At 37.3% G+C, this 17,093-nt stretch overlaps 1 protein-coding gene across 2 annotated transcripts in view; it reads left to right on the top strand.

The window, feature by feature from the left end:
* Nucleotides 1–17,093, top strand: part of MNS1 (meiosis specific nuclear structural 1) — a 94,245-nt gene that overhangs the window by 22,599 nt on the left and 54,553 nt on the right. The window contains exons 1-2 of one of the 2 annotated variants that reach the window (XM_057542205.1): nt 5,637–5,768; nt 9,748–9,969. In XM_057542205.1, the coding sequence (XP_057398188.1) occupies nt 5,766–5,768; nt 9,748–9,969 (225 nt within the window). In that variant the 5' untranslated portion in view covers nt 5,637–5,765. Of the gene's footprint in view, nt 1–5,636; nt 5,769–9,747; nt 9,970–17,093 lie in introns of those variants that run through there. The other variant, XM_057542206.1, reaches the window with a different exon arrangement.

A 17,093-nucleotide genomic window follows, 5' to 3' on the forward strand; every position in this document is an offset into this window, starting at 1 on the left:
AATAGAATCCCGGGTGGAGAAGAGGACACAGAGGCTTAGACAAATTAGTTTACTTTTCTGTCAGATAGCATGAGGTCATGAGTTAGGCAGCCCAGGGCTGGTGTGGTAGCTCTGTGGTCATAAGGAAGCAACGCTCCTTCTCTTTTTCTGCTCTGCCATCCAGAGCATGTGTTATCTCATTGGCAAGACAGCTGGTGGACTTTGTCATCACATACTCTTATTAAGGACAGAAACCCACACATACAAAGGCCCTCTGACAAGAAAAAGCTCAGAGAAATCCATTTTGGCCAAAGTTTGAAGAAGAAACCTGAAGGGCTAGATATATAAGCCTTTACAGGTCAGGTTGATGGTTTTAGACTTTCTTTAAAGGCCAAAAGAAAACAGTGAATTCTTATCATTAAGGAAAGTTTTTCCAATATGAGACACCAGAGACCTAGTGTGCCAAGACCTGTCTAAAATGCTGAGACTGGACCAGGATAACAGAGAACCCCATTCCTCCCACCTCCTGGCTAGTAAGCAGGAGCAACAAAGAAGAGCAATCTCCTGCTGGGGGAGGAGACGAGTATGGAGAGAACCTCTGACATGCAGGAACACAGGGAAGGCCTAAAGCTAAGGGTGAGTCAGGAATGTTGAGAAAAGCAATCTGGAAAACCAACCCCCAACATAAGCACAAGATAACACGAGAGAAATTTGAAGACAGTGGTGCACTGAAGATAACTGAAGCAACACGAAGTTCAAATCCAGCTCAACTTCTGACTATACATAGTCAACCTCCTACATTCACTGTAGGAGAATAGGTGTGCTATTGCCAGGCATAAATATGACTTATCTCAGTCTCTGCTGTCTTACACATGATGTCGTATTCAATCAAAAAGTATGAGACACACACACACACACAAAACCAAGAAAAAACACTGTAAAAAGTGTACAAAGGTGAAGCAGTCAACAGAACAAAACTCATATGACCCAGATGGTGAAACTATCAGAAAAATTTAAATACTATAATTAATATACTAAAGTCTCTAATGGAAAAGACAGACAATATATGTGAAAAGATGGGTATTTTTAGCTGAGAAGGTGGAAAGTATAAGAAAGAGATAATGGAAATATTAGATAAAAACAAAATAGTACTGAACATGAAGAATGCCTTTGACAGGCTCATCAGAAGACTTGACATAGCTGAGGAAAGAGTCAGAAAATTTGAAGATGTAGCAATAAAAATTACCTAAACTGAAACACGAAGATAGAAAGATTGGAGGAGGAAAAAAACAGCATTTGAGAGCTTCATGACACTATCAAATCACCTAACATATGTGGAAACCTATGTATTGTAGATTTAAATATGTAAATAAAATGTATGATAACAATAGCACAAAAGATGGGATGGAGGAATTGAAATTAAACTGTTGTAAGGTTTATATATACGTGAGTGTGTGTATATATATATGTATACACACACACACATACATATATACATATATATAGTAAATCTTAGGGCAATCACTGAAAAATAAAGAGGTATAAATAATAAGCTGATAATGAAAATAAAATGGAACTACAAAAAATAATCAAAAAGAAGAAAGAAAAAGAAGAGAAAATGAATCAATAACAGATGCAACAAATATTTTAAAATTTGCAAAATTGTAGATATCAATCCATGCATAATATCCATAATGATATGTAGATATAAATGGCATAAACACCAATTAAAGGATGGTGATTGTCAGACTGAATAAAAAAGCAACACCCAACTATACACTATCTACAGGAAAGCCATTTTAAATATAAAGACACATTAAAAGTAAAAGCAAGGAGAAAGATATATTATGTAAACACTCATTAAATAAAATCTGGAGTGCCTACATTAATATCAAAAAGACTTCAGAACAAAGACTATCACCAGGGAAAAAGAGGGTCATTTCAGAATGTTAATGTCAAAATATTTTTAGGACATAATAATAATCCTAAAGGTGTATACCTCTAACAATAGAACTTTAAAACACATGCAGCAAAAAAAGAACTGAAAAGAGAAATAAGCAAATCCACAGTTATTCTTGATGACCTCAACACTCCTCTCAGTAATTAATAAAGCAAATTGATAGAAATACAGTAAGGATATAGAATACCTGAACAGCATTCTCAATCAACTTGACCTTATTGAACATCTCGCCCAAAACATCAGAATACATATTCTTTTCAAGGACACATGAAACATTCACCAGAACAGACCGTATTCTGAACAATAAAACAAACCTCAATTAAAAAGATTTGAAATCATACAGAGTGTGTTCTCTGACCATAATGGAATTAAACTAGAAATCAATAACAAAAAGGCACCTGGACAATCTGAAATGTTTGGAAAGTTAACAAAACGGCTCTAAATAATTCATGGGTCAAAGAAGAAGTCTCTGAATATTCTGAATCGAACAAATGAGAATGCACAACATATCACAATCTGTGGGAGGCAGCTAAAGCAGGGCTTAGAGGGAAATATAAGTTATACATTTATATTTGAAAAGAAGAATGGTGTTAAAGATTTAAGCTTTCACCTTATGAAACTATAAAAAGAAGAGCAAATTAAACCCAAAGCAAACACAGAAAATAATGATGGTTAGAGCAGAAAACAATGGACTTGTAAATTAAAAAAAGTAGAAAAAAATTAATAAAACCAAAAGTTTGCTCTTTGAAAACATAAATAAAATTAATAAAACTCTAACTGATGAAGAACAATATTTCTTCAAAGTTATTTATGGTAGAGCTTTCTCTTGTGTCCATAACAGTAATATAATTTCAATCATTTGTTCATTTAACAAATATTTATTTATCACTTACTATATGCCAAGCACTATTTTAAATGCTTGAGATACATTAGTGTTCAAAACAACAACAACAAAATTTCTGCTGACAGCCCAGTCAACAAGGTTTAATTAGAGGCTACTTTAAGAGAAGCTATACATAAGCCATGATTTTCGTAGAGTTCTTTTGGAAGTTGCTAGACTAACAGGGGATTAAATGCAAATAATAGTTACATCCTGGTTTCAAAGTGTTTTGTACTGTACACACCCTGTTGTCAATTTTACTTTTGTAGTAACTGGGTTTATAAGACTCCCAAAAGACAGAAACATTGACAATATTCTCCCTATACACACACACATACACTTGCACAAGTCCCTTTTGACGTTAGAAAACAATTTGAGTCTAAGGTGAGGTCTAAAAGCCCATTAGGGTTATCTATTTGCTATTAATCTCTTTGCATTTCAGTTCGGGAGGTTTCTATTGACATATCTTCAAGCTCACTGATTCTCTCTTCAGTGGTGTCCAGTCTACTGATATCCTATTAAAGGCATTCCTCATTTGTTACAGTGTTTTTGATTTCTAGAATTCTCTTTGGATTCTTCCATTTCCATGTCTCTGCTTAAATTACTCTTCTGTTCTTGTATGTGGTCCACATTGTTTGTCAGATCCCTTAGCATATTAATCATAGTTATTTTAAATTCCTGTTTAATTCCAAATGTGTGTGAGAGCTGAGTCTAGTTCTGATGCTTACTTTGCTTTTCAGACTGTGCTTTCCCTTGCCTCTTAACAATCTGCCTTTAGCCTTGTAATTTGTTGTTGAAAGGTGGACACGGTATATTGGGTAACGGGAACTGAGGTAAACAGGGCTTTAGTGTGAGGTTTTTTTATTATATGGCTAGGAGTTAAGCTGTGTTTAATGTTTGCTGTAGCTGTAGGTTCCAGAGGCTTCAGATTCCTCTGTTTTTGTTTTTGTCTCCTGTTGTCTTTGGATTCCCTAAGAATTCCTTGTTAGAGTGTGTGTTTTGAAGGACTTCCAGCTGTAATCAACTGTTATTACACTGGAGCATTGTTGGTGTGGTGATAAAGTGTGGGAAAGGGGAAGCATTTTATGGTTTTATGGTTAAGTCTTTTGGTAGAGCTGTGTCCCTGGGCTGTGACCTTCACGAATATTTCTTAGATCCCCTTTGTCCACTTAGGTGAGACAGGAAGGCTGGAGGCAGAGAAATGTCCTTGCCCCAGGTAGAATTAGGTTCTGGTAAAATCTTTTCCTCTGTAAAGTAGGCCTTTATTGTGGAGAAGGCTCTGGACATATTTCACAATGATTCTTCTTCTCAGCCTCCTGCCAGGACCATGAGAGATCTTTTTCGGTTCTTCATTGTGAGAACCTGGTGAGATTCCTGGAGACAAAACCCAGAGCAGTGTGGAGGCCTCCCTAACACGGCAGCCCCCACTAGTTTCACTGATTCTAGTCCATACTCAGTCTCCAGCAATCCATCAAAATTACCATTTAATTATTCCTAATTCATGGCTTCAGGGGCCACTGCTCCATGTAAGGAGGTCTTGACTGTGACTCTCTGGATTTACCTCTCCCCACATTTCAGGGTGATGGGTTGCCCTGTGACCTCAGTTTTATGATGAATGCAAGAAAAGTCATTAGTTTCGAGTTTATCCAGCTTTATCTGGTAGTAAGGAGGGAAGTGATAACTTCCAAGTTTTTTATATTTTGGAGCTGAAACCATAAGTCCTATTTTTTTTTAAAGATTTATTTATTTATTGACTGATTGATTGCTATGTTGGGTCTTCGTTTCTGTGCGAGGGCTTTCTCTAGTTGTGGCAAGCTGGGGCCACTCTTCATTGCGGTGCGCGGGCCTCTCACTATCAAAGCCTCTCTTGTCGCGGAGCACAGGCTCCAGACGCGCAGGCTCAGTAGTTTTGGCTCACGGGCCTAGTTGCTCCGCGGCATGTGGGATCTTCCCAGACCAGGGCTCGAACCCGTGTCCCCTGCATTAGCAGGCAGATTCTCAACCACTGCGCCACCAGGGAAGCCCCATAAGTCCTATTTTTAATTAATCTTTAAGCAGACATATTGCTACACAAGATGGACTTCAAATTAGCACAAACTAAGCCAAGTTCACATGCTAACTACCTTAAAAAAATTTTGTTTCACTTTTGACAAGATTTCTCTAAATATGTCATCTCTAAAATCAATATATTTGACTAATTTCTCTGACCCATTCCTGTTCTTAAGCTCTTCCATTTAAAATGGACTTCAGTGTGTAACTTGCCAATATAATAAACCTAACCAAAATCCTGCCATCATCTGTCCGCTCTCTCATTGGTACCTGGACCTTGTATTACATAGAATAAGATCCATGTGGCCCATATATTTTATTCCCCCAATTTACCAACAGCTTCTGTGGGTCCCCCACAGTGCACAGTTACTCAGCTAGGGAGACCGTGACCGTGCCTCCCACTGCCGAGGACGAATGCCGTCATCAACCCTGCAGAACCTGCATTGAGGCTGCAGTATGTTCTGTGCACGGAAAGTGACTTTGGCCTCATGTCTTAGACAGGAGTTTGCCGTATTTCTCTGTAAACAGTTTCCACACCTCAACTTGGCTCCCAACTCCACCAAACCGACAGATAGTTGCTTGAGGGAAATCTTGGCTCCTAACAGACTGCAAAGGGCTTGCCTCAGGACACATTTGGACTTCCGCCTCGTCTCCTTAAAATTTATGGAAAACAAAAAACTTACGGAAGTAGCCGCCCTGCCAAGCCTCCTAAGAAGCTCAGCGCTCATTGGATAGGGCTGCGCCCAATGGGAGGCGGCGGCCTTCGCGGGTGGCTGGCGCGCTGCAGCGGCAGTTGCCGGGAGACCGTATCAAAACCGGAGAGCTCTGCTGGCGTCTTGGTTTACCGCCTGAGTTGGTGGCCGCCAGAGCGGGAGAGGGGGAGTTTCGTCGGCCGAGATGGTGAGCTTGTCGGGGGTCTCAAAACTAGTTGGTTGTCTATTGATTTAATTCTAGTTTAGAGCCAGCCTGCTTCTAAAAAAGGATTTGAAGTGCCCAATCTGAGAATAAAGTGGGAAACTCGTATTTGCTTTCAGAGACCTCAGGTGCTATTATTTAAGGGACTACTTGGTTGTCTATTGATTTAATTCCAGTTTAGAGCCAAACTGCTTCTAAAAAAGGATTTGAAGTGCCCAATCTGCGAATAAAGTGGGAAGCTCGTATTTGCTTTCAGAGACCTCAGGTGCTATTATTTAAGGGACTACTTGGTTGTCTATTGATTTAGTTCTAGTTTAGAGCCAAACTGCTTCTAAAAAAGGATTTGAAATGCCCAATCTGAGAATAAAGTGGGAAACTCGTATTTGCTTTCAGAGACCTCAGGTGCTATTATTTAAGGGACGCTCCTGGTGGCTTCCAGCCTTTTTTCGTATTTCTCCACAGTATATTAAATCCGCCCGGTAAAAATCTTGCTTCCCACACATCTGGAAATTTGGGAAATGTTTAAGAACCGCTGAACAAATGAGTGGAAATGAAGGTCCAGGAGAGAGCGAATGAATAAATAACAGCAGGTTGACCTATTAAATGTATATTAGAAAACGTGACCTTTTTTTAAAAAACATCTTTATTGGAGTATAATTGCTTTACAGTGTTGTGTTAGTTTCTGCTGTATAACAAAGTGAATCAGCTATATGTATACATATATCCCCATATCCCCTCCCTCTTGCATCTCCCTCCCATCCTCCCTAGTCCCCCCGCTCCAGGTGGTCACAAAGCACCGAGCTGATCTCCCTGTACTACGCAGCTGCTGCCCACTAGCTCTCTATTTTACATTTGGTAGCGTATATAAGTCCATGCCACTCTCTCACTTCGTCCCAGCTTACCCTTCCCACTCCCCGTGTCCTCAAGTCCATTCTCTACGTCTGCATCTTTATTCCTGTCCTGCCCCTAGGTTCTTCAGAACCTTTTTTTTTTTTTAAATATTCTATATATATGTGTTAGCACATGGTATTTGTTTTTCTCTTTCTGACTTCACTCTGTATGACAGACTCTACGTTCATCCACCTCACTACAAATAACTTAATTTCATTTCTTTTAATGGCAGAGTAATATTCAATTGTATATATGTGCCACATCTTCTTTATCCATTCATCTGTCGATGGACATTTAGGTTGCTTCCATATCCTGGCTATTGTAAATAGAGCTGCTATGAACATTGTGGTACATGAACTCTTTTTGAATTACGGTTTTCTCAGGGTATATGCCCAGGAGTGGGATTGCTGGGTCGTATGGTAGTTCTATTTTTAGTTTTTTAAGGAACCTCCATACTGGTCTCCATAGTGGCTGTATCAATTTACATTCCTACCAACAGTGCAAGAGGGTTCCCTTTTCTCCACACCCTCTCCAGCATCTATTGTTTGTAGATTTTTTGATGATGGCCATTCTGAACGGTGTGAGGTGATACTTCATTGTAGTTTTGATTTGCATTTCTCTAATGATTAGTGATGTTGAGCATCCTTTCATGTGTTTGTTGGCAATCTGTATATCTTCTTTGGAGAAATGTCTATTTAGGTCTTCTGCCCATTTTTGGATTGGATTGTTTGTTTTTTTGTTATTGAGCTGCATGAGCTGTTTATATATTTTGGAGATTAATCCTTTGTCCGTTGATTCTTTTGCAAACATTTTCTCCCATTCTGAGGGTTGTCTTTTGGTCTTGTTTATGGTTTCCTTTGCTGTGCAAAAGGTTTTAAGTTTCATTAGGTCCCATTTGTTTATTTGTGTTTTTATTTCCCTTTCTCTAGTAGGTGAGTCAAAAAAGATCTTGCTGTGATTTATGTCAAAGTGTGTTCTTCCTATGTTTTCCTCTAAGAGTTTTATAGTGTCCGGTCTTACATTTAGGTTTTTAATCCACTTTGAGTTTGTTTTTGTGTATGGTGTTGGGGAGTGTTCTAATTTCATCCTTTTACATGTAGCTGTCCAGTTTTCCCAGCACCACTTATTGAAGACTGTCTTTTCTCCATTGTATATCCTTGCCTCCTTTGTCATAGGTTAGTTGACCATAGCTGCGTGGGTTTATCTCTGGGCTTTCTATCCTGTTCCATTGATCTGTATTTCTGTTTTTGTGCCAATATCATATTGTCTTGATTACTGTAGCTTCGTGGTATAGTCTGATGTCAGGGAGTCTGATTCCTCCAGCTCCGTTTTTCTTTCTCAAGATTGCTTTGGCTATTCGGGGTCTTTTGTGTCTCCAAACAAATTTTAAGATTTTTTGTTCTAGTTCTGTAAAAAATGCCATTGGTAATTTGATGGGGATTGCATTGAATCTATAGATTGCTGTGGGTAATATAGTCATTTTCACATTATTGATTCTTCCAATCCAAGAACATGGTATATCTCTCCATCTGTTTGTATCATCTTTAATTTCTTTCACCAGTGTCTTACAGTTTGCTGCATACAGGTCTTTTGTCTCCTTGGGTAGGTTTATTCCTAGGTATTTTATTCTTTTTGTTGCAATGGTAAATGGGAGTGTTTTCTTAATTTCACTTTCAGATTTTTCATCATTAGTGTATAGGAATGCAAGAGATTTCTGTGCATTAATTTTGTATCCTGCTCCTTTACCAAATTCATTGATTAGCTCTAGTAGTTTTCTGGTAGCATCTTTAGGATTCTCTATGTATAGTATCATGTCATCTGCAAACAGTGACAGTTTTACTTCTTTTCTGATTTGGATTCCTTTTATTTCTTTTTCTTCTCTGATTGCTGTGGCTAAAACTTCCAAAACTATGTTGAATAATAGCAGTGAGAGTGGGCAACCTTGTCTTGTTCCTGATCTTAGTGGAAATGGTTTCAGTTTTTCACCATTGAGAATGATGTTGGCTGTGGGTTTGTCATATATGGCCTTTATTATGTTGAGGTAAGTTCCCTCTATGCCTACTTTCTGGAGGGTTTTTATGATAAATGGGTGTTGAATTTTGTTGAAAGATTTTTCTGCATCTATTGAGATTACCATATGGTTTTCCTCCTTCAATTTGTTAATATGGTGTATCACATTGATTGATTTGCGTATATTGAAGAATTCTTGCATTCCTGGGATAAACCCCACTTGATCATGGTGTATGATCCTTTTAATGTGTTGCTGGATTCTGTTTGCTAGTATTTTGTTGAGGATTTTTGCACCTATGTTCATCAGTGATATTGGCCTGTAGTTTTCTTTCTTTGTGACATCTTTCTCTGGTTTTGGTATCAGGGTGATGGTGGCCTCATAGAATGAGTTTGGAAGGGTTCCTCCCTCTGCTATATTTTGGAAGAGTTTGAGAAGGATAGGTGTTGGCGCTTCTCTAAATGTATAATAGAATTCACCTGTGATGCCATCTGGTCCTGGGCTTTTGTTTGTTGGAAGATTTTAAATCACAGTTTCAATTTCAGTGCTTGTGATTGGTCTGTTTATATTTTCTATTTCTTCTCGGTTCTGTCTCGGAAGGTTGTGCTTTTCTAAGAATTTGTCCATTTCTTCCAGGTTGACATGACCAGCTTTTGAACCTCACTTTACAGCCAAGGGGGAAGGGGTCGAGGGTGGAATGAGGAGGAATTCCCTGCGTAGTGGTAAAGAGCTGGGTCTATAGAGCTCAGCTGCACGTCTTTGAATTCTAGTATGGCTGTTTATTAGCTGAGGAAACTTGGGTCAAGTTGCTTTAACTTTTCATGCCTCATATATAAGATGGGCAACACTAATAGTACCTGCTTCATTGATATATCATGTATTTACCTACCACATTTGCTTTTTTATTATGATATATTTCTCTGAATTTAGGAAGGAAGCCAAAAGCCTTTCGTTTTTTACTGTTAGCTATCTTCATTTCATTTGTTTCTGGGGGCTACATCAATATATTTTAAAAAATTAGATCCTGGAACACCAAAGTATGCTTTTTTCCCCCCCTCATTTTAGGCTTACAAAAGGAGAACTCTGAGCTTTAGTGAAAGGCATCAGAAATTAGCAGATGTAAACTATTGCAAAAAATTGCATGTCGAGGCACTACAAAGGCTACAGAATCAAATCAGGGACCAAATGGTGCAGAATAAGAATGATGACCGGGCTGAGCGCAAAAGGTTCCTCAGATTATTACGGAATGAACAATTTGAGTTGGATATGGAAGAGGCCATTCAAAAGGTAAGTTTTACTATTCATTTTTACATCATTTTTTTCCTTCATTTTCTCTTTGGAAACAATGAAAGCCAACTGGAATTGAATAGAGAGACTAAGCATCAGGCAAAGGATGCCTCCCAGTGAGTCAGCCCAGTGTAGTGGTAAAGAGCTGGGGTTTTGGAGCTGGACTGTGTATCTTTGAGTCCTAGTACTACTATATGTTAGCTGTGGAACCTTGGGTAGTTTGCTTTTACTTTCTCTGCCCCATCTAGAAAGTGAGAAGAATAATAGTACCTACTTCATAGGATTGTTTTAGTAATTAATCAGTTAATACAGGCAAAGCCCTTAGAATAGTGCCTGGAAGAGTAAGCACTCAGGTTTTTTTTTTTTTCATAAATATGAAATCCATGATTACTAACTTCCACAGTTTTGTTCACATAAGTATAATTCTTTGCTTTCCCTAAAATTCTAAAGACAAAAATTTAAGAATACCTTTTTTGAATTTATTGAGATTAAACATGTACATTAAGTGGTAGAAAATGAACACTTATTTATTAGCTATGAATTTACTTGTATTTTTGATTTTTGAAATACTGCCTTGAAAAATTCAGGTATAATATGTAGGTATGTAACTACTAAAGTGTGGAGACAGTTTTTCAGTGCATATTTTAAGGGATGAGGGAGGTAGAAAAAGGGAAACCAACAAGAAACGAAATGAGTTCTCATAAATGTGAAAAAGATGTTCTGATATTTCAGTGTTTTTTGAGTGTCTGCTATATGTTCAACATTTTGTAAGATATTTTGGGGAATGGCAAAACCAAGTTTTAAAAGTGGTATTCATCCTTCTGAGTTTCAAATTCCAGAAGCTTAGACATGACTTTTTAACCCTGAGCAAGAAGATCCTTGGGGATTAGATTTTTTTGCCTATTCTTTTTATTCTTTTTTTTCTTTAATTTTAAAGAAAATCCCAGATATCATACCAACTCTCTCATATACTTCAGTATACATCTTACAAAATATGGATTTATTTTTATAGAGCAGCAGCATAATGCCATTATCTTACCTGATAGAATTATCAGTAAATAACTTCAAGGTATCATTTAATACCATTCCATAATCAAATTTCTGTGATTGTGTCAGAAGACTGCTTTTATAGTTGGTTTGTTTTAATCAGATCCAAACGAGGTTTATCCAGTGTATTTGGTTATGTCAGGTCCCTTTTAATCTAAAACAACCCTTCCCTGTGCTTTTTTTTTTTAACTTCATGTTTTTAACTTGTTAAAGAAGCTGGGCCAGTTGTTTAATAGGATATCCCACTTTCTGAATTTATCTGTTTGCTTCCTCAGTGGTTCCTTTACTTTGTTCCCCTATCTCTTATATTTCCTCTAAATGAAAGTTAGCCCTAAGGGCATGATTAGATTTAGGTACAACTCTTTTGGCAGTGACTCCATAGCAATGCTATCCTCGATATTTTATCCCACCAGCAGGCGCATACTGGTGCTGATGTTGATGCTAATGTTGATTAGTGGGTTTAATGAGACAGCCTGGTTCCTCCATTGTAAAGATCCCCATCAAAGTTTAATCTTTGGTTTCACCAATGAATCTTTTTCATTATTAGGGGTTGCAAAACACTGATTTTCTAATGTTATTGTTCCTTTCACATTTAATTAGCTGCAATTCCTCTGTAAAGAACTTTCCTTCATCAACTAGAGTAATTTGGTACCCTGAGATATAGTTTTTACTGGAAAGGGAGATAAATAATTTTCAGAGTAAGAATTGGTGCCCTAGTCACTTCCATTGGTGTATGCCTATGTTGCTTTTTAAAATTTTGTTTTCTTGAGCTTTGGACTTTTTCTCTTTTTATTTTTTTTGGAGTCATGGGCCTTTATATACTTGAATTAATTGTATTTATTATTCTTTTTCATGCTCAGATTGTCCTATATTTGGCCAATGGATGCCCTTTTATTGCTTCTGTGTCCTTTTGACAAGACTCCCTTAATTTGTGGTAGCTTCCTTGCTTTTTGTCAGAATACAGTGTTACAGGCTAGGGATGGTTAATTTTACGTGTCAGCTTGACTGGGCCATGGGGTGCCCAGATATTTGGTCAGCCATTATTTTGGGTGTTTTTGGATGAGATTAACATTTAAATTAATAGACTGAGTAAAGCAGATTTTGAACTGAAACAGCTCTTACTGAGTCTCAAGCCTGCCAGCCTTCAGACAGGAACTACACCAGTGGCTCTCAGGCGTTTGACCTTAGACTGGAACTAAACTGTTGGCTGGCTTCTGTCTCCAGCTTTCCAACTCACCCTGCAGATCTTGGGACTTGCCTGCTTCCATAATTGCTTGAGCCGATTCCTTATATTGTTTCTGTTTCTCTGGAAAACCCTAATACAAGGTTCATCTTATAAATTTCTTGCTTCATACCTGGAATTGGCCATTGTACCAAGAAGTTCTATTATCCTTTAGTGGAAATAATATTTAGAGACAATTTTGGGTTTAGATATGCTTATTGCTCTTGGGTGTTAGATATGCTTATTATATTGGTTCCAGGTCTTTTCAGCAGATAGAACTTGGACATATGCATATTTTTAACTTTTTGAGATAAGTTTAGTTTTACAGAATAGTTGCAAAAATAATACCCTTGACCTGACTTCCCTTTATGTTACCGTCTAACATAATCATAGAACAATTATCAAAATGAAGAAATTAGCCTTACCACAATACTATTAACTAAACTGTGAGATTTATTCAGATTTCATCAGTTTTTCCACTAACAACTTTTTGTTGTTGTTGTTGTTCCAGTATCACAAATTGCATTTAGTTGTCAGGTGTCCTTAGTCTCCTCTAAGTCTCCTCCATTCTGTGAGTTCCTCCCTTTTTTTCTGTCTTTCATGACCTTGACAGTTTTGAAGACTATAGTTCATTTGTTATATTAGTTTTCTGTTGCTGTGTAACAAACTTCCACAAACTTAGTGGCTTAAAACAATATCCATTTATTACCTCACAATTTCTGTAGGTCAGAAGTCCAGGCATGGTGTAGCTGGATTGTCTGCTTGGTCTCACAAGGCTGAAATCAAGGTGTTGCCTGGGATGCATTCTCATCTGGATCTTGGGGCCTCTTCTCGGCCTGTTTAAGTTGTCAGCAGAGTTCATGTTCTTGTAGTTGTAAGCCTGAAGTTGTCATCTCCCAGAGGTTGCTGACATTCCCTGCCACGTGACCCTCTCTACACCTGCAGTTTACTTACTTTCTGGCACCACAAGATGTTCCAGGCTCAGCTTATTCTTCCCTTGCCTTGGAATCAACCAGTTCTCTAAGAAGACTTGGTTCCTTTTATTGGAAAATGGTATTTAGAAACCAAGGTCTGAATGATAGACGTGTTCATTATTACTGGGGTTTTACTGCTCTACTCCCTCTAGGTGGAAAGAACTAGAAAACAAACTAGAAAATAACCATACACACACATCTGTGTTTACATTTGTGTGTCTATCTGCATGTATTTAGTAATAAAAAAAACCATGAGCCTGAGTTGGTACTGCTGACTACAATCTGCCACCACAGGGGTCATTTTAGTCTTTCCCCTTTCCTTATTTGTAATTGCATTCTCCCAACAAAAAGAAAGCTGGCTCTCATTATCTACAATATATTTATTTATTCTTTCAACCCTAGAATACAAATAGTTTCAGAATTGCTAACCTGCACCCTGGTGAACAACAAATTTACTTACTACAATATAGACTTGGGTACAGTTCTTTGTGTCTTTTAGCCTTGCAATATCTAGTCAAACTTTTTTCCAAAGTTACTTATGTCCACTCCTACCTATCTCCTCCATTGTGGTTATTTGATTGATTTTTGTTTGGTTGGTTTTTTTGTGATTGATTTTTAATACAGTTAATTTGTTATAGTCTGCATTCCATTGTCCTCCCCACATCTGATTGATTTCTTTTTTTTTTTTTAATGTTGAAATAATTACATATCCTTGGGAAGGTGCAAAGATAGTGCAGAGAGGTCCACTGTGCCCTTGGGCAGTTTCTCCCAATGGTTACATCTTACACAACTGTAATATGATATCAACCCTGTAAAATGACATTGCTATGTTATGCGTATATATTTCTATGTCATTTTATTACATGTGTAGGTTTATGCAACCACCACCTCATTCAAGATACAGAACTATTGCATCACCACCAAGACCTCATTCATGCTACCCCATTATTGTCACACACTCTCTTCAAACCCCACTATGCCTGGCAATCACTAATTTGTTCTCCATCTCTATAATTTTGTTATTTCAAGAATCTTATTTTTAAAAGAGGATGTTATATAAACAGTCCTGCATGTGATTCCATACATATGTGGAATCATACATCTATAACCTTTATTTATTTATTTTTTTAAACATCTTTATTGGAGTATAATTGCTTTACAATTGCTTTACAATGGTGTGTTAGTTTCTGCTTTATAACAAAGTGAATCAGCTATACATATACATATATCCCCATATCTCCCTCTCTTGCGTCTCCCTCCCACCCTCCCTATCCCACCCCTCTAGGTGGTCACAGAGCACTGAGCTGATCTCCCTGTGCTATGTGGCTGCTTCCCACTAGCTATCTATTTTACATTTGGTAGCGTATATAAGTCCATGCCACTCTCTCACTTCATCCCAGCTTACCCCTCCCCCTCCCTGTGTCCTCAAGTACCTTCTCTACATCTGCGTCTTTATTCCTGTCCTGCCCCTAGGTTCTTCAGAACCCTTTTTTTTTTTTGTCTGTAACCTTTAGAATAGGCTTTTTTCACTCCACATAATGCTCTTGAGATTCATCCATGTTGTTGGATGTGTCAGCAGTTGATTCCTTTTTATTATTAAGTAGTAGTACATAGTATGGATGTACTAGTTGATTTCATTTTAAATTTGCATATTATAAAATTCATTCTTTGTTATGTACAGTTCTATGGATTTTGGCAAATGCATAGGTTACTGTTTCCACCATCACAATGTCATACAAAGCAGTCCATCACACCAAAAAAGTCCCCTCATGCTTCCCCTTTATAGTCAACCACACTCACACCACCCCCCAATCCCTGGAAACCATTGATTTCTTTTTTGTCCAATAGGTTTATCTTTTCCATAGTATCATATAAATGGAATTATGTAATATGTCACCTTTTGGGTCTGACTTCTTTCACTTAGCAAAACAAATTTAAGATTTTGTGTTGTTGCATGAATCATTCATTTTAATTGCTGAATGGTATAGTAGTATTCTATTATATGGATGTACCACAGTTTGTTTATCCATTCACAGCATGAAGTAAATTTGAGTTGTTTCCAGTTTTGGGCAAATATGAATAAAACTGAATACAAACTTTTGTATGAACATAAATTTTCATTTCTCTTGGATAGATATCTGATAGTAGGATGGTTGGGTCATATGGTATGTGCAAGTTTCATTTTATAAGAAACTGCCAAATCATTTTCCAGAGTTACTGCACTACTTTGCATTTCCTCAGGTAATGTATGAGAATTCCAATGGCTTTGTGTCCACACCAGTACTTGCTGTTGCTTTTTGTTCATTGAAATTTTTATTGAGATAATTATAGATTCATATGAAGTTGTAAGAAAAATACATAAAGTTCCTATATATCCTGTACCCAATTTCTCCCAATGGTACATCTTGCAAAAGTATAGTACAATATTACAAACAAGATATCAACAATGATGCAGTCCACCAGTCTTGTTCAGATTTCCCCAGTTTTACTTGTGTGTGTGTGTTTAGTTCTATACAGTTTATAACATGTGTAGCTTTGTATATATAATACCATAGCCAAGATCCAGAAGAGTTCCATGATCACAAGGATCCCATGTTTTGTCCTTTTATAAGCATACCCTTCTCTTTCTTGTCCGTCCCTACCTCATCCCTAACTCTAGCAATCACTAATATGTTCTCCATTTCTATAATTTTGTCACTTAAAGAACATTACGTGTACAACTCATCAGTAAAAAGAAAAAAAAAATTTTAATGAGCAAAGGATTTCAATAGCCATTTCTCCAAAGAAGATATACAAGTGAGCAGTAAGCACAAAAAACGATGCTCAACATCATTAGTCATTGGGGAGATGCAAATCAAAACCACAGTGAGATACCACTTCAGACCCACAAGGACTGCTGCAATTGGAGGAAAAAAAAAAGGAAAATAAGTGTTGGAACCCTTGTGCATTGCTGCTGGAAATGTAAAATGGTGTAGTGGCTGTGCAGAACTGTTTGGTAGTTCCTCAAAAAGTTAAGCATAGTTACTATTTTACACAGCAGTTACATTCCTAAGCGTATGACCAAGATAATTGAAAATCTATGTCCACACAAAAACTTTTACATAAATGTTCATAGCAGCATTAATCATGATAGCCAGATAAGTGGAAACAACCCAAATGCCCATCAGCTTGTGAATGGATAAACAAAATATGTTATATCTATACAATTGTATATTATGCAGCCATAAAAATGTATGCATTACTGATATGTACTGCGACATAGGTGAACGTTGAAAGCATTATGCTAAATGAAAGCAGCCAAACACAAAAAAGGCCACATATTGTATGATTTGTTTTAAATAAAATATCTAGAATAGGCAAATGCACACAGATAGGAAGTAGATTAGTGGTTGAGGGGTAAGTGGAATGGTGAGTGACTGCTAACAGGTATGGGGTTGCTTTTTCGGGTGATAAAAATGTTCTGTAACATTGAAAACTTACATCCATGCAAAAAACTGCACATGGATGTTTATGGCAGCTTTATTCATAATTGTCAAAACTTGTAAGCAACTAAGATGTCCTTCAGTAGGTGAATGGATAAATAATCCAGAAAATAGAATATTATTCAGTGCTAAAATAAATGAGCTATCAAGCCATGAAAAGACATTAAAGTGAAAGAAGTCAATCTGAAAAGGCTACATAATGTATGATTTCAACTATATGACATTCTGGAAAAGGCAAAACAATGGGGATAGTGAAAAGATCAGTGGTTTCCAGGGGTTTTGGAGAGGGTGGAATGAATAAGCAGAGCAAAGAGGATTTTTAGGGCAGTGAAACTACTCTGTATGATATTGTAATGGTAGGTATATATGTCATCATACATTTGTTTAAACCCATAGAAT

Source organism: Balaenoptera acutorostrata, chromosome 3, assembly GCF_949987535.1.
Source record: "Balaenoptera acutorostrata chromosome 3, mBalAcu1.1, whole genome shotgun sequence".
Taxonomy (NCBI): domain Eukaryota; kingdom Metazoa; phylum Chordata; class Mammalia; order Artiodactyla; family Balaenopteridae; genus Balaenoptera; species Balaenoptera acutorostrata.